Genomic DNA, 24,101 nt, shown 5'->3' with positions numbered 1-24,101 from the left:
ACTCCCCTCTTAAGTGGATGAGCCAGGCCAAAGAGAGAAATGCCTGAGTAACCAGGTGGTTCCTGTCCTTACAAAACTTTAAGTTCTCTGTAGAACACAGGGCAGGCCGGTTGCAGGGAAACGTGGATGCCCTGTCCCGAGTATACTGTATGGCATGTGTTCCCCCCCTCAGGGTTGAACATAGGGGGAAGGTATGTAAGAAGGTACAAGGAATCATTGTGGATGATAGGTACGTGTCACCGAGGTTCCTGGCCTCGATGGAGTAAGAGCCGTTTTTTATGTGTCAGCAACAGTTTCTGTTTGACACCTTGGTACTTAGCATGGCTGTAATAGCTGATCCGGGACGGCTCTTACTGGGAGTAGTCAAAGTGCTGGGTGGGTGACTACTCCCCATGTTCCAGGCTGGGTTTTGCCAGTCATAAAACCAGCCAGCACTGCCAGGTGGAGAGGATTACCTCCGTCTGACAGTGGAGCTCAGGAGGTCTGTGTGCTGGGATCTGAGGCCTGTGCTGGGCTGGATAGCGGAGACCCGTGTGTCAAGGGAACAGGCCGTCTAAAGCCTGTGTTTGATCTTTCTGAGGCAGAACTGCCACCAAGGTGACTTTTGTTATGTTAACTTGGCATTGGGTGTAAAGTAACAGCAACATTGCAAAAGTGATGTTTTGTTTTTGGCGAATGTGTGAATAAACACTGAAGTTTGAATTACGAACTTGTATTTTGCCTCTGCACTGCGCCCGCTTATCCTAACTACCAGAGCGAATCATCACACTACCCATATTTATACACATGCAAGTGTTAATTGTCAGAAGAAAGAGTCTGGAAAAATTCTCCCTTTTAATTGGGAACAGCAGCAGTATGGTGTAAATGAGGAAAAAGGTAATATTACTAATTGCAGCTGTGTAATGGTAATGATAATGACAGTAAGGTTAATGGAAGTCGCAATAGGGGAATTAGCAGTCGGGAGCATCAGATGGTACATGGAACATAATGGTAGTCAGGCCGACAGCAGCAGAGGTATGATAGGGGCAGCCGCAGAATCCATAGTGTACAGAACATGATAGTAGGCAGGCAGATAGTGGCAGTGGCATGATACGGCACAGTCAACAAGGGCGGATATCTTCATTGGCCTCAGCCGAAGGGATGTGAATATCCTCAAGGATTCATGCATCATACAATTGTGACAAAAGTTATGTTTTGTAATCTGGCGGAGGACAACTTTGGGTGTGACCCTGCCACCTGCTATTCTGAAAAATGATACTGGAGGTTGGACAAGACAGAGAGAGCATACTAGTACAATTCTGGCCACCGTTCCAATCTGCCTGCCCAGAAGGAGGGAGTTGTGAAGAAGTTGCTGGGGGGGAGAAGAGCATTCAAAAATTTGCTGTGGGGCCCAGTAACTTCAAGTTACGCCACTGGGGGGGGATGACATTGTTGATGCCATAAATGTCCCTGCTGACAAATATCATGGCCTCTTAGAAAGGCCTGAATACATGATAGGTGTCTCGACACAAGACATGTTCACTGCTCAGGAAGTTTGATGCATGACAGAATCATTTACTGCTTTATGAGGACACGCTAGTATATGCAAGATGGAATTTCAGAGAGTTGGAATGTCACGGATCAAGTGGTGCATTCGCAGACTGTTCTGTCACTAAAAGCCCAGGAGGGCATACCTTGCCAGATAAGAATGGCTGAAATGCGAGGACAGTCTCCTGGACTAGTGTTGGGCATGAATATTCGAATCGCAAATATTAATCGTGAATATCAGCACTTTGAGAATTTGCAAATATTTAGAATATAGTGATATACACTCACCTAAAGAATTATTAGGAACACCATACTAATACGGTGCTGGACCCACTTTTGCCTTCAGAACTGCCTTAATTCTACGTGGCATTGATTCAACAAGATGCTGATAGCATTCTTTAGAAATGTTGGCCCATATTGATAGGATAGCATCTTGCAGTTGATGGAGATTTGAGGGATGCACATCCAGGGCACGAAGCTCCCGTTCCACCACATCCCAAAGATGCTCTATTGGGTTGAGATCTGGTGACTGTGGGGGCCATTTTACTACAGTGAACTCATTGTCATGTTCAAGAAACCATTTTTCCAGTCTTCAACAGTCCAATTTTGGTGAGCTCGTGCAAATTGTAGCCTCTTTTTCCTATTTGTAGTGGAGATGAGTGGTACCTGGTGGGGTCTTCTGCTGTTGTAGCCCATCCGCCTCAAGGTTGTGCATGTTGTGGCTTCACAAATGCTTTGCTGCATACCTCGGTTGTAACGAGTGGTTATTTCAGTCAACGTTGCTCTTCTATCAGCTTGAATCAGTCGGCCCATTCTCATCTGACCTCTAGCATCCACAAGGCATTTTCGCCCACAGGACTGCCGCATACTGGATGTTTTTCCCTTTTCACACCATTCTTTGTAAACCCTAGAAATGGTTGTGCGTGAAAATCCCAGTAACTGAGCAGATTGTGAAATACTCAGACCGGCCCGCCTGGCACCAACAACCATGCCACGCTCAAAATTGCTTAAATCACCTTTCTTTCCAATTCTGACATTCAGTTTGGAGTTCAGGAGATTGTCTTGACCAGGACCACCCCCCTAAATGCATTGAAGAAACTGCCATGTGATTGGTTGACTAGATAATTGCATTAATGAGAAATAGAACAGGTGTTCCTAATAATTCTTTAGGTGAGTGTATATTCGTAATTTCGAATATTCTAGATTTTTTTTCATCAGTAACCTCCCGTCTTGCTTGTGTGCCAATGAGAAGGCTGCAATGTCTTTGACTGAGCTTAGCAACATCCCTAGCAAGGGTACATTTACACGACCGTATAATTTTATACGCATCCGTTCCACATTTTGCAGGAATAGATGCGAATCCATTCATTTCTATGGGTGAATAAAATGTGCAGACAACGTTCAGTATGTTGTCCGCATCCGTGTTTCCGCATTTCTACTCCACAAAAATATGAAGCTTGTCCTACTATTGTCCGCAGCCCCATTCAAGTCAATGGATCCGCAAAATGCGGATGACATACGGAATGGTTTCCGTATGTCATCCATTTTTTGCGGATCCGTTTCCGTATTTTTGAAGGCCTTAAATTAAAAATTAAAAATTTTCTCTCTATCTTTTTTTTATTTCTATTTTTTTGTGGACTGTAAAAAACGGAAGACATACGGAACACAAACGAAAGTAATTTGTCCGCAAAATGTTGACACACGGGTCCGTTATTTGCGGACCGCAAAATGGAAAGGATTGCACACGGTCGTGTGAATGTACCCTAATACAGATAGTTAGTGGGAGTTAGTCAGTGTAGGTTATATCCTGATATAGTGTAGCTGTTGCAGTGCAGTGTGTTAGGTAGTGTGATAGGTTCTTCTGTCCATACATACATGCAGACCTACTAAAATGTGAAGTTTTACGTATTGCGCCGAAATATTTGCATTATTAGTGCCGATTAGCGCAATCGCGAATATATTGGAAAACTCTAACTGCATATAAAGCCATGTTCTGCTGTGACAACCATTTTCTCAGGAAACTTCTAGCAGCTTGGAAAATGTAGCAAAAGTGACCCACACCTGTATTTCGCGCGCATTACGGGAATATTACATTGCCGATTTTTCGCAATCAAGAAAATAATCTCGAATTTGCGAATATAGGACGAATATTCACCCGAATATAGCCACTGCCACTCATCACTATCCTGGACGTGGCCAGCACCCTCTGCAAACTACCGTACTATTTCAAAAAGCATTGCACGATTAACTTTATTATGTGGTCCATGCAAGGAGAATGTGTAATTTCCCACAAATACAGCACAGACACAATGTTTCTGGCATTTTTTATATTCATTTTATCCATTTGGAGTTGACAGTGAGACTTCCAGCTGGATGTTTCCTGTTTGATAGGCTGTATGGCTATTGCAAGCTGCTGTATTAAACACAGAACTCTGCCGCTATATATGTTTTCCCTGATCAAAGTCCCTAAAATGTGCCCAATTATATCTCCTTATTCTCTGCTGATACTATCCTTATAGTGTCCCTATCACACTACAGTGATGGCATTTGTCTACAATCGTTTTTTGGCACACACTGCCATAACACATCCTTTCAGGTCACAAGATGAAGACAGAATAGCATTCTTTGACATTCACAGCAAATAACTTTCCTGAATTCTGCCTCGGATTGGCTGTTTGTGCTGTCTGTCAATCAGGGCAAGACCGCCCCCCCCCCCTTCCCGTTGTTTGAAGCAAATTCAACTTTGCAAGTTTTCTATGGTATCCTGCTGCACATTTGCTCACAAATGTTGTAACTGGGCCTGGAGATCCTGCATAATTTCTGAAGCTAGGATTCCAGCTGGTCTAATAAATACTTGTTTGGTGATAAATTCTGGAGACATTCCTGGTAAACTCTTGCTGTGTGTGAGCAAACATTATCCTGCTCAAAAATGCAAGCTGGAAGCCCTGCCATAGGAACCAACACATGTGGCTGCATGATGTTATGTACATATCACTGAGCTGTTAGTGCCCCTCATATCATGACTAGAAGTGACTCTAACATGCGATGAATCCCCAGATCATGATACCAGCAGTTGGGGCAGAGTGTTTTGCTCCACAGGAAAGGCAGGATTGAAACACTCTCAAGGAGTCCTCCATACTTTAACCTAACCGTTGTTGGATCCCAAACAGAATCTGCTAAAGACAATACAGTTCCAGTCCATAGTAGCACAAGTTTTATGTTTACTACACCACTGCAAAGAAAGGAGATGGTGACTGGCTGTCATTGGCAGGCACAAAATGGATGCTTTGACACCAAATATTATTTTGCTATGCACCTGAAAATGGTTCAGGCAGAGACAGGGGTGTATAATGAAGATGATACCTACAGTGGATATAAAAAGTCTACACACCCGTTTAAATGTCAGGTTTCTGTGATGTAAAAAAAATGTGACCTATAAACTGTACAACTCAGTTGAAAAAAAAACTAAAATCTTTTAGGTAGAGGGAAGAAAAAATATAAAAATAGAATAATACGGTTGCATAAGTGTGCACACCCTTAAACTAATACTTTGTTGAAGCACCTTTTGAGTTTATTACAGCACTCAGTCTTTTGACTGCAAGATTTGCCCACTCTTCTTTGCAAAAACCCCACAGATTTTCAATCGGATTCAGGTCTGGGCTCTGGCTGGGCCATTCCAAAACTTTAATCTTCTTCTGGTGAAGCCATTCCTTTGTTGATTTGGATGTATGCTTTGGGCGTTGTCATGCTGAAAGATGAAGTTCCTCTTTCTAGCAGAAGCCTGAAGGTTTTGTGCCAATATTGACTGGTATTTGGAACTGTTCATAATTCCATCTAGCTTAACTAAGGTCCCAGTTCCAGCTGAAGAAAAACAGCCCCAAAGCATGATGCTGCTACCACCATGCTTCACTGTGGGTATGGTGTTCTTTTGGTGATGTGCAGTGTTGTTTTTGCACCAAACATATCTTTTGGAATTTTGGCCAAAAAGTTCAACCTTAGTTTCATCAGCCCATAACACCTTTTCCCACATGCTTTTGGGAGACTTCAGATGTGTTTTTTCAAAATGTAGCCTGGCTTGGATGTTTTTCTTCGTAAGAACAGGCTTTCATCTTGCCACTCTACCCCATAGCCCAGACATATGAAGAATACCACACAGCCAGTACTTGCCAGATATTCCTGCAGCTCCTTTAATGTTGCCATAGGCCTCTTGGTAGCCTCCCAGACCAGTTTTCTTCTCATCTTTTCATCAATTTTGGAGGGACGTTAAGTTCTTGGTAATGTCACTGTTATGCCATATTTTCTCCACTTGATGACTGTCTTCACTGTGTTCCATGGTATATCTAATAGTAAAATAAAAAGAATGGGCACTCTTATACCTGGTTCACAAAGTTAGCAAAGTGACACTATTTATTAATGACAATTAATACACAGATCGTCACCATACATGAATGAATATATATGTATCCTAAACAGAATATTACCCTAAAAAATGCTGCAATTAAAACACCAAATACAATATCAGATAAAAATTATAAATGGATCAGTCCACTGATATAACTACTAGATGGGGATGGCCGGAGTTAACCAGGCTGCATGGGAATAAGCAGACTGAGTGTCCTCTATTAATTATAGCAGTGGCCAGTGCCCGGAATTTCTCCAGATAAAACGTAAAAATAATTGTATATCGACGTGTGTGCATATAAACATATAGTGCAATAGAAACCAATAGTGATATAAAACAATTGTGTAGAGTGAAAAAACCTGTAAGGTAAAATACAATGTAAAATACAATCATTGTATTTTACCTTACAGGTTTTTTCACTCTACACAATTGTTTTATATCACTATTGGTTTCTATTGCACTATATGTTTATATGCACACACGTCGATATACAATTATTTTTACGTTTTATCTGGAGAAATTTCCGGCACTGGCCATTGCTATAATTAATAGAGGACACTCAGTCTGCTTTTTCCCCTTCAGCCTGGTTAACTCCGGCCATCCCCATCTAGTAGTTATATCAGTGGACTGATCCATTTATAATTTTTATCTGATATTGTATTTGGTGTTTTAATTGCAGCATTTTTTAGGGTAATATTCTGTTTAGGATACATATATATTCATTCATGTATGGTGACGATCTGTGTATTAATTGTCATTAATAAATAGTGTCACTTTGCTAACTTTGTGAACCAGGTATAAGAGTGCCCATTCTTTTTATTTTACAATTGTTCTTTGGTGATCAGGGTACGACATCTGTTTGGTGCACCTTGCCATCTTGAGCCAGAGGTGAGCCGTCCTTTACCTTTTTGCATAGATATATCTAATAGTGTTGATCACGAATATTCGAATTGCAAATTTTTATTGCGAATATCGTCACTTCGAGAATTCGCGAATATTTAGAATATAGTGATATATATTCGTAATTTTGAATATTCGAGATTTTTTTTTAATCAGTACACATGATCCCTCCCTGCTTCTAGCTTGTGGGCCAATGAGAAGGCTGCAATATCTTTGACTTTAGGAGTAGTGTTGATTGCAAATTTTCGTAATGCAAATTTTCGTAATTTTTATTGCAAATTTTTAAATTTCCGATTTCTGCAATCAAGAAAATGATGACTGGAGATAACGAATTCGCGAATTCGCGAATATATGGTAAATATTCGCCCAAATATTCGCGAAATATCACGAATTCGAATATTGCCCCTGCCGCTCATCACTAATATCTAATGCCTTGGAAATTCTTTTGTACCCTTCTCCTGAAACCTTTTAACAATGAGATCCCTCTGATGCTTTGGAAGCTCTCTGTGGACCATGGCTTTTGCTGTGGGATGTGACTAAGAAAATTTCAGGAAAGACCAACTAGAGTAGCTGAACTTTATTTGGGGTTAATCAGATGCACTTTAAATGATGGCAGGTGTATGCTGACTCCTATTTAACATGATTTTGAATGTGATTGCTTAATTCTGAACACAGCTAAAGCCCCAGTTATAAGAGGGTGTGCACATTTATGCAACCAAATAATTTTAGTTTTTTTTTGTTTTCTTCCCTCCACCTAAAAGATTTCAGTTTATTTTTCAATTGAGTGGTACAGTTTATAGGTCACATTAAAGGGAGTCTGTCACCAGCATTTCACTTTTTTAACTCTTCCCACAGCTCCCTAGCATGCTTACAGTTAATAAAAACGTTACCTCTGGCATCAATCCTGGACTTATAGAACCATCAAAAACGATCTTTATAAGATATGGAAATGAGGGCTCACATGTGCCCTGGGGCGGCGTTACTCTCTTAGGTACCCTGCTTGCTCAGTCTTTTCATTTCGTCCCCCCGCCCCTTCCTACCCTCCGCCCGCCCATCCTTTCCCTCTGACCGCCTTTCTACTAACTTGTTATGCTGCCGATATCCCGCGCCTGCGCACTCATTCCTTTGGCCGGCGCATGCGCACTGCAATGCCCATTCCTTGTACGGCATCACAGTAATTAATGCGCATGTGCCGATGGACCGCCTCCTTTGTGTTTTCGCGTCGTTAGCCGGCGCATGCGCAATAGTTACTGTGATGCCGTACAAAGAATGGGCATCGTAGTGCGCATGCACCAGCCAAAGGAATAAGTGCGCAGGCGCGGGATATCGGCAGCATAACAAGTTAGTAGAAAGGTGGTCAGAGGGAAAGGATGGGCGGGCGGAGGGTAGGAAGGGGCGGGGGGACGCAATGAAAAGGCTGAGCAAGCAGGGCAACTAAGAGAGTAACGCCGCCATTGGGCACTGGCGAGCCCTCGTTTGCATATCTTATAAAGATAAAATGGTTTTATTTTAAATATTGGTTAAAAATTGGTTAAAAAGCTGATGTAAGGTTAAAAGTCCTTGGACAGAGGTGTGACGTAGAGTGAAACTGAGTGGTGTTAGTGAAACCACGGACACTGGATATGTGTACCGGATTGGGGAAAATGGTGTGAGATATATGTCTGGTACCAAACTTAGTGAATGCCTTAATGGGTCAAGTCCATAGAAGTCCGTGTAGATGATTAAAAATTCAAATAAAATGGAAAAAAAAAATAAAAAAAAAATATGAGAATAATGGTGGATGTGGCTGTGTTAACCGTAAAATGGATAGTACATCTGTGGGATGTCTGTTATATAGTACTTTCCCAAAAGGTGCAGTAGAGTGGTCCTTTTTCTCAGGGACTATCAGTGATGGAGTGTCCTATTTTAAAAAAGAGCTGTATCGCTGCGAGGTAATATAAGGTTGACTTTTGAATATACAGTCACATATGAAGGCGTATTGTCCTTGCAGGCAGAAAAAAATACTGTGGGGGGATTGGTGTTCTGAACCTGAGTGCGGCGTCCCGCACTGTCTTTGGTTCAGAAATCACTTACCCACCGACCAGGGATGTCGTCTGTAGATGTCCCGGGCAGGTTGTTCTCATAGTTCGGCTCTCTGGCTCGTGGCATCCCTCTTGGTTCCTGAGCACGTCTCGAGCGTCTGGTAGGTGATGTAATGAAGACGTGACCAGGGGAATAGTTACGTGATCGGGATCCGCTGGTCTGTTTGAATATATTTAGTATACGGAGCGCTCCTAATTGGAAGATTCTTGGTATTAAAACGTTAGTTTGCAGTGGTCCTCCACACTCTTAAACACGTTTCGGGACTCCGCTTGGTCCCTTCATCAGTAAGTGGAGGATTCATATAGTCTGCATGGTATTTATTGGGTCAGCAATTAAGGGTTCAATCAATTAAAGTTTATTTGGAAATTGGATAGATCTGTGGCTTGTTGGGGAAGATCATCCCAATGCAGAAACAGGGATAGAAGTGGAGGTAAGACCTGAGAATATATCGATCTTGGAAGGATGAAATGTAGAATATAAAGAAGTATATATGTGTGTATGTATTTCTATATGGCAGAAAGAACATAGGACTAGGCCAATTGGGCAATAAAAACAGTCCAAAGAGTAGGCATTATTGTCTGATCTGATTGAGCGATGCATATTCTTCTGGGTGAATGTTGTGGTGTAGTTTTCACCTTATTGTTACGTTTTGAAAATATGACTGTTTTATAAGGGAGGGTTCCGAATCTTGAGGGGACTATTAGTCTTCTAGCAATATGGGTTTATTATCAACACTGGTCCGTGTGGCAAAAGACCCAGCGGTGACAACATCACCATCTAGCTTGTAAGGCTTGGGTGTATTGTTGAGACACAGTTTAAAGGGATTCTGTCGCCAGGTTTCACCCCTGTCAGCTAAACATATGTTGATGTTCAGGGCCTCATCAGGATTCCTTAAAGAAAAATATATATAGATATACTAAATCACCAGTCCGCAAGAAACTGCTGCAGGGGTCGGGCAAGGAAAAAGACACTGGGATTTTAAATGCGATTTTAAAGTGCATGTTTAAATTCTTGAACCATAGAAGTTGGGAATCCCAGTAGACTCACCAGGTGTATGCTGTCATTAAATCCGTGGCTGAGCCCTGTGTAACAGCATGTGAGCGTGCATCTTCCCCACGGAGAACCAACCAGCTTACAGAGGATATCTGCGATACGCTTGATATTGGTGGAGTGTCGTGTAAGTACAATCTGTGCACCACAGGGCAGTTTAAACCTACGGATCTACCCTATTGTTTTTCTTTGTAAGTTGCAGGATAGCCATAAGTAGGAGATCTGCAGACCGTGGTTACTTTTTGAAGGGAGGAAGAAAAAAGAATCTGTTTTATACCGAATATTTATGACACCCGCGGTCCGAACCTTTATGTACATTCCTCATCAGGATTCCTAATGTGGGCTTCTAAATGTGATCCGTAGCCTTATTTTGCTAAAAAACAGGTTTTACTAACCTGTCACTCAAAGAAATAAGGTGCCCAAGGGGATGTCAAGGGATGCAAGGTGCTGGCCGCACCCACCGCCGTTCGTGCCCAGCGCCGCCTTTCCAGACTTCTGCACCGCCTCCTAATCCTCTGTGCTGCCTCTCGCTTTCTCCCTCCCCCTCCTGCTGTAAGATCTCGCGCATACGCACAGGGCTCTGAGAGGCTGGCGCCAGAGTGCAAGTCATACCTGGGTTGAGCGAAGTGCCGACGCATGCGCACTTCGCTTTAAGAAGCCAAATCGAGAAGTCTGCACGGGCGCATCAGGCAGAGCCCTGTGCGCATGCGCGAGATCTTACAGCAGGAGGGGGGAGGGAGAGAGCGAGATGCGGCACAGAGGATTAGGAGGCGGTGCAGAAGTCTGGAAAGGCGGCGCTGGGCACGAACGGCGGTGGGTGTGGCCGGCACCTTGTATCCCTTGACATCCCCTTGGGCACCTTATTTCTTTGAGTGACAGGTTAGTAAAACCTGGTTTTTTTTAGCAAAATAAGGCTACGGATCACATTTAGAAGCCCACATTAGGAATCCTGATGAGGCCCTGAACATCAGCATATGTTTAGCTGACAGGGGTGAAAACTGGTGACAGAATCCCTTTAAATAGGTATGTTTGGAACTAAAATTTCTGAGATATATGTGTTTTCACATTATTGTGGCATTGGAATATATGGCTGTTTCATAAGGGAGGGCTCTAAATCCTGGAAGGGCCACTAGTTTTAGGCAGATATGGATTTACTAGATATCAACACTGGTCCATACAACAAAAGACCCAGCGGTGATAAAGCTACCATTTTGCCTGTAAAGCTAGAGTGTACCTTTAAAATGTGATGATCTCATTTTGGAGCATAGCTTGATGTGTAAGGTCATGTATAACAATTAGATGGGACTATTTTAATGAGGGAACCAGTGATGGCTGATGTCCCTATATGGTATATGGTTGGAAACCGGACTGGGCTCCTGTGTGTCTTTTTATAGTATTTCCAATCTAGTGGCAAAATGATTTTGGGTCTTTGGGTAATTCAGAGTGCCAATGTTGTTATGATGTAAATGGGCGGCGGCTATCCACCAAGGGGGGACCAGAGCACACCTATATTGTCACACTGGTCCCCCATCGGTGGGCAGCAGCCACCCACGTATGGCGTCTTAGAGGAAGCCGAAGATCTCCATTTCTGCGTTTAACCCATTTGGTAAAATTGAGTCGAACTCAAAGATTCTTCTAAATTCTATTCTTGACATCCTGTGTATGTGGTTGCCGCCTCTCTAATCTTTTGTTACTTTCTCTAGTGCTGTGTATTTTAGTCCTGTGGGATCTTTGTTATGGACAAGTTTGAAATGGTTTGATACAGTGTGTTTCTCAAATCCCTTTTTTATATTCGAGATATGTTCGGACATCAATTTTTTTAGAGTTCTTTTGGTTCATCCTATATATAGTTTTTGGCACGGACATTCTAGGGCATATATGACATCAGTTGAACTACACGTTAGGCACTCCTTAATTTCATGCTTGTGTGAGTTTGTTTTTGATGTAACGTGTGTGGTTTTTCTGGGGAATGATGTTATGTTGCAATTGTTGCATTTTCCACACCTGTAAAAACCTGTAATGTCTGCCCATTCTTGAATGGATGGATTCTTCTGTGGGTTCTGTTTGATAGATGGAGCTACCTTTAGGCCTAGATTTGGGGCCTTGAATAACGTTATTTGTGGGATGGTTGGAATAGTAGGTCCTATAATTTTTTTCTTGTTTTATATGATGCCAATGATTGTTGATGATTTGTTTGATTTTTTGGTATTGTGGATTGTAGGGGAGAATGATCCTAGAGGAGTTGTCTTCCTGTTTTTGTTTCTGATTGTTTTTGGTAAAGAAATTACTTCTATCCATATGTCGAACTTTATTTAATGAGAAATCGATGCGTGAAATTCGTTACTTCCTATCTAAAAATTGTTTTCTCATTCAGAAAGGCTAAGAACAAATCCTCCACATAAGTGACTTTTTGACGAAGAAAAAAGTTAAAGGCAAGTGTTTTACAGCAAGTGGAAAGTAGAAAGTCACTAGTCACATTAGGCTGAGTGAGCGATTAAGTGTCACATACAGAAAGTGTCACTGATGTCAAGGAACGGGTATTTGAAATACAACTTTAATAAATTTTAGGGAATATCTGCAGTCCCAAACAGCTAAATATGCAGGTCCAAAATATGAAGGATTTATTTAGTTTCTGTTTATCTGCCACATTCACTCCGAAGCCTATTCATCTCCTTTAGCATCCCAAAAAGATTAAGCATATGTGCTGCTCAGCTAGATAATAAAGTGGCAAACACTCTGCACCACTGACATCGCAGGACAGTTGCCTATAAAACTAAACTTATGACTCTGGGCTCCCACCTTATTCACCTCACAGATCATCATCTTCATCTGGCAGTGCTGTGGTCTGGGCAACCTGTAGATTGATCTCATATTGTGCTGCAAGTGCAGGATCCATAACCACCTCTGGTGGTGCAAGAGCAGGCATGGCTACAAATTCACGGTTAGGCTCACCTATCAGTTTTCTGGCAAGCCAAAGGAATGGCTTTTCAAAATTGTAGTTAGTCTTTGCAGAGATATCGTAGTACTGAAGATTCTTCTTCCTATGAAACACAATGGACTTTGCTTTAAATTTTCTGTCCTTGATGTCCACTTTGTTGCCACACAAGACTAATAAAAAAAACTAATATAGAGCAATTTAGCTAATATAGTGCTATAATCTTCTTAGTCTAATAGTTGTAATTTTTTTCTCATCTGAAGTTCAGATTGGAAAAAAATTACAACTATTAAAAGAAAAAGATTACTATATTAGCTAAATTGTTCTACATTAGTTTTTTTTCGAATATTTGCTATATTGCTAAATATTCTTGTTTTAGAATGTTTTAGAATGATATGGATTTCTGCACAAATTGGTTATAAAATGTGATCTGATCTTAATCTAAGTCACAACAATAGACAATCACAGTCTGCTTAAACTAATAACACACTAAGAATTAAATGTTACCATGTTTTTATTGAACACACCATGTAAACATTCACCGTGCAGGTGGAAAAAGTATGTGAACCCTTGGATTTAATAACTGGTTGAACCTCCTTTGGCAGAAATAACTTCAACCAAACGTTTCCTGTAGTTGCAGATCAGACGTGCACAACAGTCAGGAGTAATTCTTGACCATTCCTCTTTACAGAACTGTTTCAGTTCAGCAATATTCTTGGGATGTCTGGTGGGAATCGCTTTCTTGAGGTCATGCCACAGCATCTCAATAGGGTTGAGGTCAGGACTCTGAATGGGCCACTCCAGAAGGCATATTTTCTTCTGTTTAAGACATTCTGTTGTTGATTTACTTCTATGCTTTGGGTCGTTGTCCTGTTGCAACACCCATCTTCTGTTGCTGCTTCAGCTGGTGGACAGATGGCCTTAAGTTCTCCTGCAAAATGTCTTGATAAACTTGGGAATTCATTTTTCCTTCGATGATAGCAATTCGTCCAGGCCCTGACACAGCAAAGCAGCCCCAAACCATGATGCCTCCACCACCATACTTCAAAGTTGGGATAAGGTTTTGATGTTGGCGTGCTGTGCCTCTTTTTCTCCACACATAGGGCCAGATTTATCATTACTCTGACAGCTCACTCCACTTTAACATATGGCTAAAGTCAGTTTTAGCCAAGTCAGATTTATGATCGGCCCTTTAAGACTGTAATAAATGTGGTTTGACGGTAGCAGTTTATCCGTCAGTAAGCAGCTTTACAAAAGTCGCACATCTTTACTAAAAAGTCGCATGTTTTTATGAAAAAGTCGCATGTTCTATTAAAAAGTCTCATAAGATAAGCATGGGCCTCACTGGAGTGAAATTGCGACTTTTTTGCGACTTTTTAAATAGTCCCAATAGTAAATCTGTCTAGAGATTCATTTACATAAGAAAACACGCCCACTTTCAGAAAACTGGCGAGCATAGTGCAGAGCAGAAAAAAGTCGCAAATTTGTGCGTAGTTTTAGCTTTTGGGACTTTTTTTGAGACTTTTTCACTCCATTATTCTGACCTGAGCTAATGATAAATCTGGCCCATAGTGTTGTGTGTTTCTTCCAAACAACTCAACATTGGTTTCATCTGTCCACAGAACATTTTGCCAGTACTGCTGTAGAACATCTAGGTGCTCTTGTGCAAATTGTAAGCGTGCAGCGATGTTTTATTTTGGACAGCAGTGGCTTCCTCTGTGGTAGCCTCCAATGAAATCCATTCTTGTTTAGTGTTTTACGTATCGTAGATTCGCTAACAGGGATGTTAGCATATGCCAATGACTTTTGTAAGTCTTAAGCTGACACTCTAGGATTCTTCTTCACCTCATTGAGCAGTCTGTGCTGTGCTCTTGCAGTCATCTTTACAGGACGGCCACTTCTAAGGAGAGTACCAGCAGTGCTGAACTTTCCCCATTTATAGACAATTTGTCTTACCGTGGACTGATGAACAGCAAGGCTTTTGGAGATACTTTTATAACCCTTTCCAGCTTTATGCAAGTCAACAATTCTTAACCGTAGGTCTTCTGAGAGCTCTTTTGTCCGAGGCATCAATCACATCAGGCAATGCTTCTTGTGAAAAACCAAACCCAGAACTGGTGCATGTTTTTTATGGCGCAGGGCAGCTGTAACCAACACCTCCAATCTCATCTCATTGATTGGACTCCGGTTGGCTGACACCTCACTCCAATTAGCTCTTGGAGATGTCATTAGTCTAGAAACAGAACTTCAACGGATCCGTCCCCATTGACTTACATTGTAAGTCTGGACGGATCCGTTTGGCTCCGCACGGCGAGGCGGACACCGGAACGCTGCAAGCTGCGTTCGGTTGTCCGCCTGCTGAGTGGAACGGTGGCCAAGCGGAGCCAGACTGAGGCATTCTGAGCGGATCCGCATCCACTCAGAATGCATTGGGGCTCTACGGATCCGTTCGGGGCCGCTTGTGAGGGCGTTCAAACGGAACTCACAAGCGGAACCCTGAACGCTAGTTTGAAAGTAGCCTTAGTCACAGCCATATCAGCCAATATCCTACATCACATTACAATAAGATAAGCCCTACTAACAGACTACTCTCTAACAACCCCAGCATATACACATCTAGAACTTAAAGGGGTTGTGCAGGGTTTTTATATTGATTTCATCTTCATGATAGGTCATCAATATCTGATCAGTGGGGGTCCGACACCCAGCACCCCGACGATCAGCTATTTGAGGAGAAGGTGGAACTCCATGGGAGCGCTGCTTCCTCTTCATTACACCACACGTTGTCTCCTCTGTAGTGGTGGCATAGTGTAATTACAAGTACTCACTCCATTCAAGTGATTACACTCGCTTCCGGAGACAATAGGCAGTGTAATGAAGAGAAAGAAGTGCTCTCATGGGGTGCCACCGCCTCTTCAAGGAGATATTGATGACCTAGACTGAGGATAGGTCATCAATATAAAACCCTTGCACAACCCTTTTAACTGTCCTGTGGTACATACATAAACACACACTTAAAGGGAACCTGTCACCAGTTTTATGGCGTCCTAACTAAGGGCAACATAAATAAGTGACTGATTCTCTTAGCAAAATGCTGGGTCACTTTCTTTAATTGACCCAGTCAATCTGCCAACATCTTGTATTGAAAAGCTCCAGCTGATACTGATGAGTCCTGAATATTCATGAGCTCCTGACTAGTGGCGTCGCTACAGGGGGGCAAGGGGGGGCAATTGCCCCCCCTATGTTATTCTTTGCCCCCCCCCGCTGATTCCCCCCAAAGCAGGCCTGTGAATACTAATGAGCGCTTCCATTATGGAAGCGCTCATTAGTACCGAAGGACCAGGGAGCGGTAAACACTCTGTAATTACCACTTCCTGGTCCTCGGCTGTCGGCTGTGCAGGGCTGTGGACAGAGTGAGGGCGCTCTGTGACCTCACGCTGTGCGTGCCAGTTCAGAGCACAGTCGACTGAGGAGAGAGAAAATTGCAGGCGGCGTCCAGGAGCAGGAGAGGTAAGTGTTTTTTTATTTTATAAAAAATGGCGCTGCTGGGGGCATAATAGGGGCTAATCATGAGAGGCATAATGTGGGCTAATTGGAGGCATATGGGGGCTAATTAGAGGCATATGGGGCTAATTAGAGGCATATGGGGGGCTAATGAGGCATATGGGGGCTAATGAGGCATATGGGGCTAATGATGCATAATGGGGGCTAATGAGGCATATGGGGGCTAATGATGCATAATGGGGGCTAATGAGAGGCATCATGGGGGCTAATTAGAGAGACAATGGGGGCTAATTAGACTATTAAAGGCATATGGGGGCTAATGAGGCATATGGAGGCTAATGAGGCATATGGGCGCTAATAAAGAAGCACATTTATCGTCACTACCTCCCCGAGTCGGGAGTGGGTAATTGCCGCGCGCCTGCTGCCTTCCTTGGATGCTTGTTGCTTAATAACTTTACCCACCCTCTCTAGGTGGTTCACAATTAGGAAACAACCAATCAGATTTCAGCCATTGACCTCCCTTGGATGTGGTAGCCTTTTCTCAGGCTCCCTCTCCGGCATCGAACCCTGATTCTTCATTACCTGTGATCACCATGGTAGGCGCAGAAAAGAACATCGAAAGTTGATAGGGCAGACATCCGAATGGATCGTCGCCGTCACGGGGATGTGCAATCACCCAGAGGTTATCTAGAATCACCAATGCGGCAGCAGGCCCTCGCCCCTAATGTTTTAGATGGTCAGATCAGCAGGCCTTTGCTCCAAATGATTTTGAGGGTCACCAGCAGGCCATCAATCATAATTTTTCAATGGTGTGTATGATGCCTTCCTTTATGTGTAACAAAGGGTATTTTTGAGTGCCGGTTCCTTGTAATTTTTGGCAGCCCTTTCACTTAGTGCATAGGCTTTATGAGTGTAGGAGTCCCACTACCTGAACTATTGTACCACAATGTGAATGAGGCCCTCCTTTATGTGATATACAGGTTGTATTGGAGTGCCTATTGCTTGTAATTTTTGGCAGCACTTGCACTTTATATACATGTAAATATACAGGAAAGAATATATCTTAAAGGGAACCTGTCACCTCCCAAAACCATCCCAAGCTGCCAGCAGTACCTGCGTGTAGCCAGCAGTGTGTTTCTGATGATGCCTTTCTTCCTGAAGGCAGATGCAGCAAAAGTACAGAAAAAATTGTTCTATCCCCTGCCCGGCACGCTTCTGCACACATGCTTGAAGTCAAGGAGGCAGCGGCCTCCTTGCTTCAAGTCACGGTAACCACGTCCCCTTCCCTGCCCCTTCGCTGTAACTGACATTTCTTGTGCATGAGAGTTCGGCTGCCTTTGCCGAATAGCCAGCTGTCAGTCACAGCGAAGGGACAGGAAAGAGGGAGGGTTACCAGGGTTAGCCTTTCCTCCATGACTGTGTATACAGAAACAGCTGTGAATCACTGATATGATCCCGCTTGGCATTTCAGTTGAGAAAAAGCAGAGCTTTTAATTACTAATTCACAAGTTTTGCTGAATCAATTCCCTCAAAACTACTTTTGTCCTTCTAGAAAGTTAACTCAGACCTCATACCCACCACCACCATATTTTGTGTCTCTGTCCAATTCACATTTTTGTTGTGATTGCACAGGACAGGACTAGGGATAAGCAAACTTGTGTTTTACAAGTTCGAGTTCGGGGTTTTATTACTATTTCATTATGGATTCCGTTACCACGGGCCATAACAGAATTCTATGACGGAATGCCCTTAGAGGCTTTCCGTTTTGCATTCCGGTCTATGGGCTCCTCCCTGCCCACGCCAGGTCTAAATAAGTGGGCGGCGAATGGGACGGGCTGGTAGGTCCGTATCATTTACCGTTTTCTACGCCTGTTTCAGGAGTAGAAAAAGTCTAAATGTAAAACAGCTTGAAAGCTGTCTTACATTCAGAAGTGGCAGTGGATCCACCAAAGTTACGGAGAGACCGGCACCTCTTCATAACTTCGGCGATCCACCGCCAGCGATGGGGCTTTATTAAGACTGGCGTCTAAAACGCCGGTTTTGATAAATGTGCCCCATAGTTTTATGGGTAGTGATTCATGTAAAACTTGTAATTTATAGATTTTAATCTCTGCTCTTTCAGAGCGCATTAGCCAAGTAGATGGTCTTATTACTGATAAGAGTGTACAGCTGAACTCAGAAAGTGCAAGCACTGCTCCCAAGGCCAAATTTGAGCTTCTGCGCCTGTTTTCTACTCAGAGCATCGGCGCAGGGCCCAGATCGTCAGGGCTGGACTAGATCTCTGGCCCTACCAATCAACAGGCAGGCGGTTGCATCTTCACCTGCAAGGACAGCCCTTGCTAATGAGACAAACTGATTCTTTAGAATGAGTTCATTCATCCCTAAACCCCACACATGTCTTGACCTTGTACATTGTACATAAATCTATACCCTCTATTAATTTTAACGTTGAATGCCATAATAAAAGAGAAAAAAAAACAATGGCAACATTATTTAAGCATTTCTCATTCCAAAATTAAATATGTAAATTAAATATAAACTCATAAAATCTATGCAGTACATATTATATATCTCCAAATGTGTATTCAACATATATTTGAATACTGTAAAAACTAGTTTTTGCTACCATATATTTAACTGAAAATTATGACAACACAGCAGCTTGCTTTTAGTATTGTCTTTAGGGCATTTTAGCCACGACTATACATTTTTTCAGACTTCTGCAATTATTTTCTGCTTCACAGGGTCAAAGTTGATTAGGTTCATGTACAGCACTGGCAACAGTCTGTGTAAAAATGATGCAAGAAAAAAAGGATTTGTTGCACAGTGACACCTAGTGGCCAACCTTATATCTCTGTGCCCATATCTTCTAATAATGAATGTACAGGAGTGCTATATTGTTTTTGATCAATAAACATACTTTTTTCTCTTTTAGATAGAAATTGGAACTGTACTGCCTATTGTGAATAGACCCATTCTATCTCCAGAACCAGTTCAAGAAGAAATTGAAGAAGATGAGGAATCTACACCAAAGTTAATTGATGGATCTTCACCACAGGGGCCCTTGTCTCCTGGAGTCCAAACTCCAGAAGCAAGTGGAGGTTTGTGTCCATAGTATATAGTTACATGAACTAAGCACTGTAATATTGCTTGCAAAGAAATGGTTTTGAAATGTCTATAAATTAATTAATATATATTGGATTAATGATTACATGCTTAAAGTGTAATATGTTTTATATTTATAAATTTTTCACTTTTTCGGTTCTGCTTTTGTTTAACAATTTTAACATTTGAGGGGCTTATTTTAGGTTTATTACTATTATAGATGATCAAATCAAATCATAACTAATTAAATTCATTACAAATTTACCCCAAAATTTGGACTCTAGCGAATCCAAAACTTTTTCAATTCTTTTTTAACAAATCATTCAAGATGGCATCCACCATTTTGCAGATCAGAAAACCGCACAGCAGGAAAGATGAAAAAGCTGGATCACATGACTCCACGTGGTGCCCTGGCTGGTGGGTTTGCCCATAATGCCCTGCAGTCAGCCTCAGCCAATCAGCATCAGGAGGGACTATACTGATATGTGTCATAGGCACAATATAAGATCCCAGCCAGGAAACGGAAGTGTTCTCTGGGGTTATAAATTGCTGTGATAGGATGTCTGACAGAAAAAGAAAAAAATCTTATCTTTAAACATAGAATATATCTAGTTTAATCACAGGGAGAGTTTAGTAAGACAATAGTTAGCTAGTGCTATAGCAATATTTAAAGCAATACTAATCAATAAAGCTATACCACCTAATCTTTTACAGTACTAATCTTGGTGCTCATAAGGGTTGAGCGAACACGAACTGTAAAGTTCGGGTTCGTACCGAACTTTAGGGTTTTTTGTACCCGGACCCGAACCCGAACATTTTCGCAAAAGTTCGGGTTCGATTTCGGTGTTCGGGCAGCCAATCAACAAGCGTTTAACTAGTGTGCCCTTAGAAGCCATCACAGCCATGCCTACTAATGGCATGGCTGTGATTAGCCAAGTGCAGCATGTGACCCAGCCTCTATATAAGCTGGAGTCACATAGCGCCGCACGTCACTCAGCTCTTACTAGTTGTAGGGATAGGATGCTGCTGCTGTGAGGGAGAGATTAGAAAAGACTCTGATATCTGCATTTGGTGTGTAGTCAGCGATCTACAGCGTTTTTTGTTTTGGGGGTGCAATGCAACTTTTTTGTACCCTGCCCTGAGCCCAGTGAGACTGAAAAAAAAGTTTTAATCCGTCTGTTAGTTAGGTGGGTGTCGGTGGCCATTTTGTGCAACAGCAGTGCACCAGCACTGCATATGTGCAAGGAACAATCATTTAATCCTGTTCTTGTAGTTCAGTGGCCGACATATACCCATTTTTTGTGCACCTGCACTGCATATGTGCCAGGGGAAGGGAAAATAATACCGTCTGTGAGTTCGGGGACCCAGGGGGTGGCATATTCATGCATTTCTGAGAGGGAAATATAATCAGTTAAATCCATCTGTTCCATTGTAGGGTGACATATTAAAAATTTTTGTTGTAAAGTACCTCTGAGGCCTGTTTTATTTAGGGTTAAAAAAAAATAAATGTTGCCAATAAAGTACCTTTTTTGCCCTGTGCATCATTTCTGACAGTCCAATAGAACTGCCAAATACTGCAGTTACTGCAGTTGTTGCTATAAAGTACATTTGTGGCCTACGCTGCATTCCTGTCAGTCAAATAAAACCATTAAATACCGCTGTTACATTTTTGGGCTTCAAATTCACATTTTTGGGTGTAAAGTACCTCTGAGGCCTGCACATGTGACAGGCAGGCACATAAATTCAGCAAATCCATCTGTTCCATCATAGGAGTGACATATCCACCATTTTTTATGTTAAAAATCCCTGTGCTTCATTTGTGAGAGTGAAATATAATCACGGTTAAATCCATCTGTTTCATTTAGGGTTAAAAAAAAAACTTTTTTGGGGAGCAATAAAGTATATTTTAGCCCTGTGCTGCATTTCTGGTAGTTAAAGAAATACAGTTAAATCCATCTGTTTCATTGTGTGTGAGAAAAAAACTTTTTGGGCAATAAAGTACCTTTGCTGCATGCACTGCATAGCAGACTGGGCAATAAGTTAAAAAAATTTGTCTATTCCATTGTTGGGTGACATTAACCCATTTTTCCCCTACAAAAACCCCTGCTCTGCCTAGGTGACAGGGACCTACATTAACCCATTTTGGCCGTGAAAGAACCCCTGCTCTGCATTGTTCACAAGGAACTTAATTTAGTAAAAACGTCTGTTACTTCGGTGGGTGACCGCAAAAAATGAGGAGAGCATCAAACAAGGAAAGTGGCCCTGTTCGTAGTGCTGCTAGTGTTGGTGGAGCTCCTGTTGCAGGGAGAGGACGTGGTCAATCTGTGCCAGCTACACACCCAAGTGAAAAACCTTCCTCAGGTGGGAGTAGGTGACAGAACCTTCAGCGTTATTTGGTAGGGCCGAATGCGGCTCTACGAATGGTGAGGCCAGAACAAGTATAGGCGATAGTAGATTTGGTGGCTGACAGTGCCTCCAGTTCCTTCACATTGTCTCCCACCCATTCCCCTGCTGAAAGATCAGAGTTGGCACCTGCAGCCCATGGCAATCAGACTCAACCCCTTGCAAATCAGCCAAGCAGTCTGAGCCCCAAGTCATGCAGCAGTCTCTTCTGCTTTTTGATGACTCTTCTGGCAGGGTTTCCTAGGGCCTTCCACATAGCCCTGCCCCAGAAGTGGAAGAGATTGAGTGCACCGATGCCCAACCACTTATGTTTCAGGAAGGGTACATGGGAGGACCACCGCAGCACGTCTCGGATGATGATGAAACACAGGTGCCAACTGCTGCGGCTTTCTGCAGTGTGCAGATCGACAAGGAGGGCAGGGGTGAAGACTGGTTGGAAGATGATGTGGAAGATGATGAGATCCTCGACCCCACATGGAATCAAGGTCATGCGAGTGACCTGTGCAGTTTGGAGGAAGAGGCGGTGGTCGCACAGAGTCAACAGCACAGCAAAAGAGAGAGCAGGGTGCAAAAGCGGAGCAGCCGTCCCCTAGACAGTACTCCTGCTACTGCCTACCACACCAAGGGACCGAGCACACCAAAGCCAGCTCCAAGGAGTTCCCTGGCATGGCAGTTCTTCAGACAATGTGCTGATGACAAGACACGAGTGGTTTGCACGCTGTGCAATCAGAGTCTGAAGCGAGGTATAAACGTTCTAAACCTGGGCACAACCTGCATGACCAGGCATCTAAGTGCAAAGCACAATCTGCAGTGGAGTAGACACCTCAAAAACCAAGAAAGGTCTCTGGCTCGTCCTGCTTCCTCTTCTGCTGCAGTCTTGGCCTCTTCATCCCCCTCTGGAGTGACAGTGGCACCTGCCACACCGCAAGCAGAGGATGTGGCACCAACGCCATCACCTCGGCCACCAAGCATCTCCACAATGTCCCATGGAAGCGTTCAGCTGTCTATCTCTTAAACACTGGAGCGAAAGAGGAAGTACCCCCCTTACCCACCAGCGATCCCTGGTCCTAAATGCCAGCATTTCTAAATTCCTGGCCTTTGAAATTCTGTAATTCCGTCTGGTGGACACAGACAGTTTTAAGAATCTGATGGCGGTGGCTGTCCCACAGTACGTTGTGCTCAACCGCCACTGCTTTTCCAGGCGAGCCATCCCTTCACCGCACAACCAAGTGGGGGACAAAATCAGGTGTGCACTGTGCAACGCCATCTGTGGCAAGGTCCACATAACTACAGATACGTGGACCAGTAAACACGGTCAGGGACATTAAATCTCCCTAACAGCACACTGGGTAAATGCAGTGGCGGCTGGGCCTGAGGAGGATAGCAGTTTGGTGCATGTCCTTCCACCACCAAGGATTGCAGGGCGTTTCTCTGGGCCTAGCCGGTTTGACGCACATCCCTTGCCTGGTGCATGTGCTGAATTTAATTTAATAACTTGACCCACCCTCTTCACCCAATCAGATTTCAGCCATTGACCTCCCTTGGATGTGGTATCCCTTTCTCAGGCTCCCTCTCCGGCATTTCACCCTGATTCCCCATTACCCATGATCACCATGGTAGGCGTATAAAAGAACATCGAAAGTTCATAGGGAAGATATCCAATTGGATCGTGGTCGTCATAGGGACGTGCGATCAGGCAGAAGTTAACTAGAGTCAACAAAGCGGCAGCAGGGCCTCTCCTGCATAACGTTTCCTCATCAGAAAATACCGCAGTGACTTTCCCTGTAATTTTGTATTACTCATTCCAATAACAGGGCATCTTAAGAGTCCTGTATTGTTATTTATCGTCACTACGTCCCCGAGTCGGGAGTGGGTAATTGCCGCGCGCCTCCTGCCTTCCTTCGATTCTCCCACTTTAATAACTTGACCCACCATTACCAATCAGATTTCAGCCATTGACCTCCCTTGAATGTGGTATCCCTTTCTCAGGCTCCCTCTCTGGCATGGAACCCTGATTCCCCGTTACCCGTGATCACCATGGTAGGCATATACTATCGAAAGTTGATAGGGAATATATCCAATTGGATTGTGAACGTCACAGGGTCGTGTGACATGGTGGAGCAGTATGTGTACACACGCCTACGCGTACTGACTGATGGGTCTGCCTCCTTCATCTTCTGGGTCTCCAAATTG

General features: G+C 43.1%; 1 protein-coding gene across 1 annotated transcript in view; it reads left to right on the top strand.

Annotated features, from left to right (window-relative positions):
* Positions 1 to 24,101, top strand: part of EPYC (epiphycan) — a 72,565-nt gene that overhangs the window by 9,452 nt on the left and 39,012 nt on the right. Inside the window, exon 2 of the mRNA XM_040408752.1 lies at positions 19,336 to 19,501. Within this exon, the coding sequence (XP_040264686.1) occupies positions 19,336 to 19,501 (166 nt within the window). The remainder of the gene's footprint in view (positions 1 to 19,335; positions 19,502 to 24,101) is intronic.

This window comes from Bufo bufo, chromosome 1 (assembly GCF_905171765.1).
Source record: "Bufo bufo chromosome 1, aBufBuf1.1, whole genome shotgun sequence".
Lineage (NCBI taxonomy): Eukaryota > Metazoa > Chordata > Amphibia > Anura > Bufonidae > Bufo > Bufo bufo.
The sequence above is the reverse complement of the archived record's forward strand: the minus strand, read 5'-3'. Positions and strand labels throughout refer to the sequence as shown.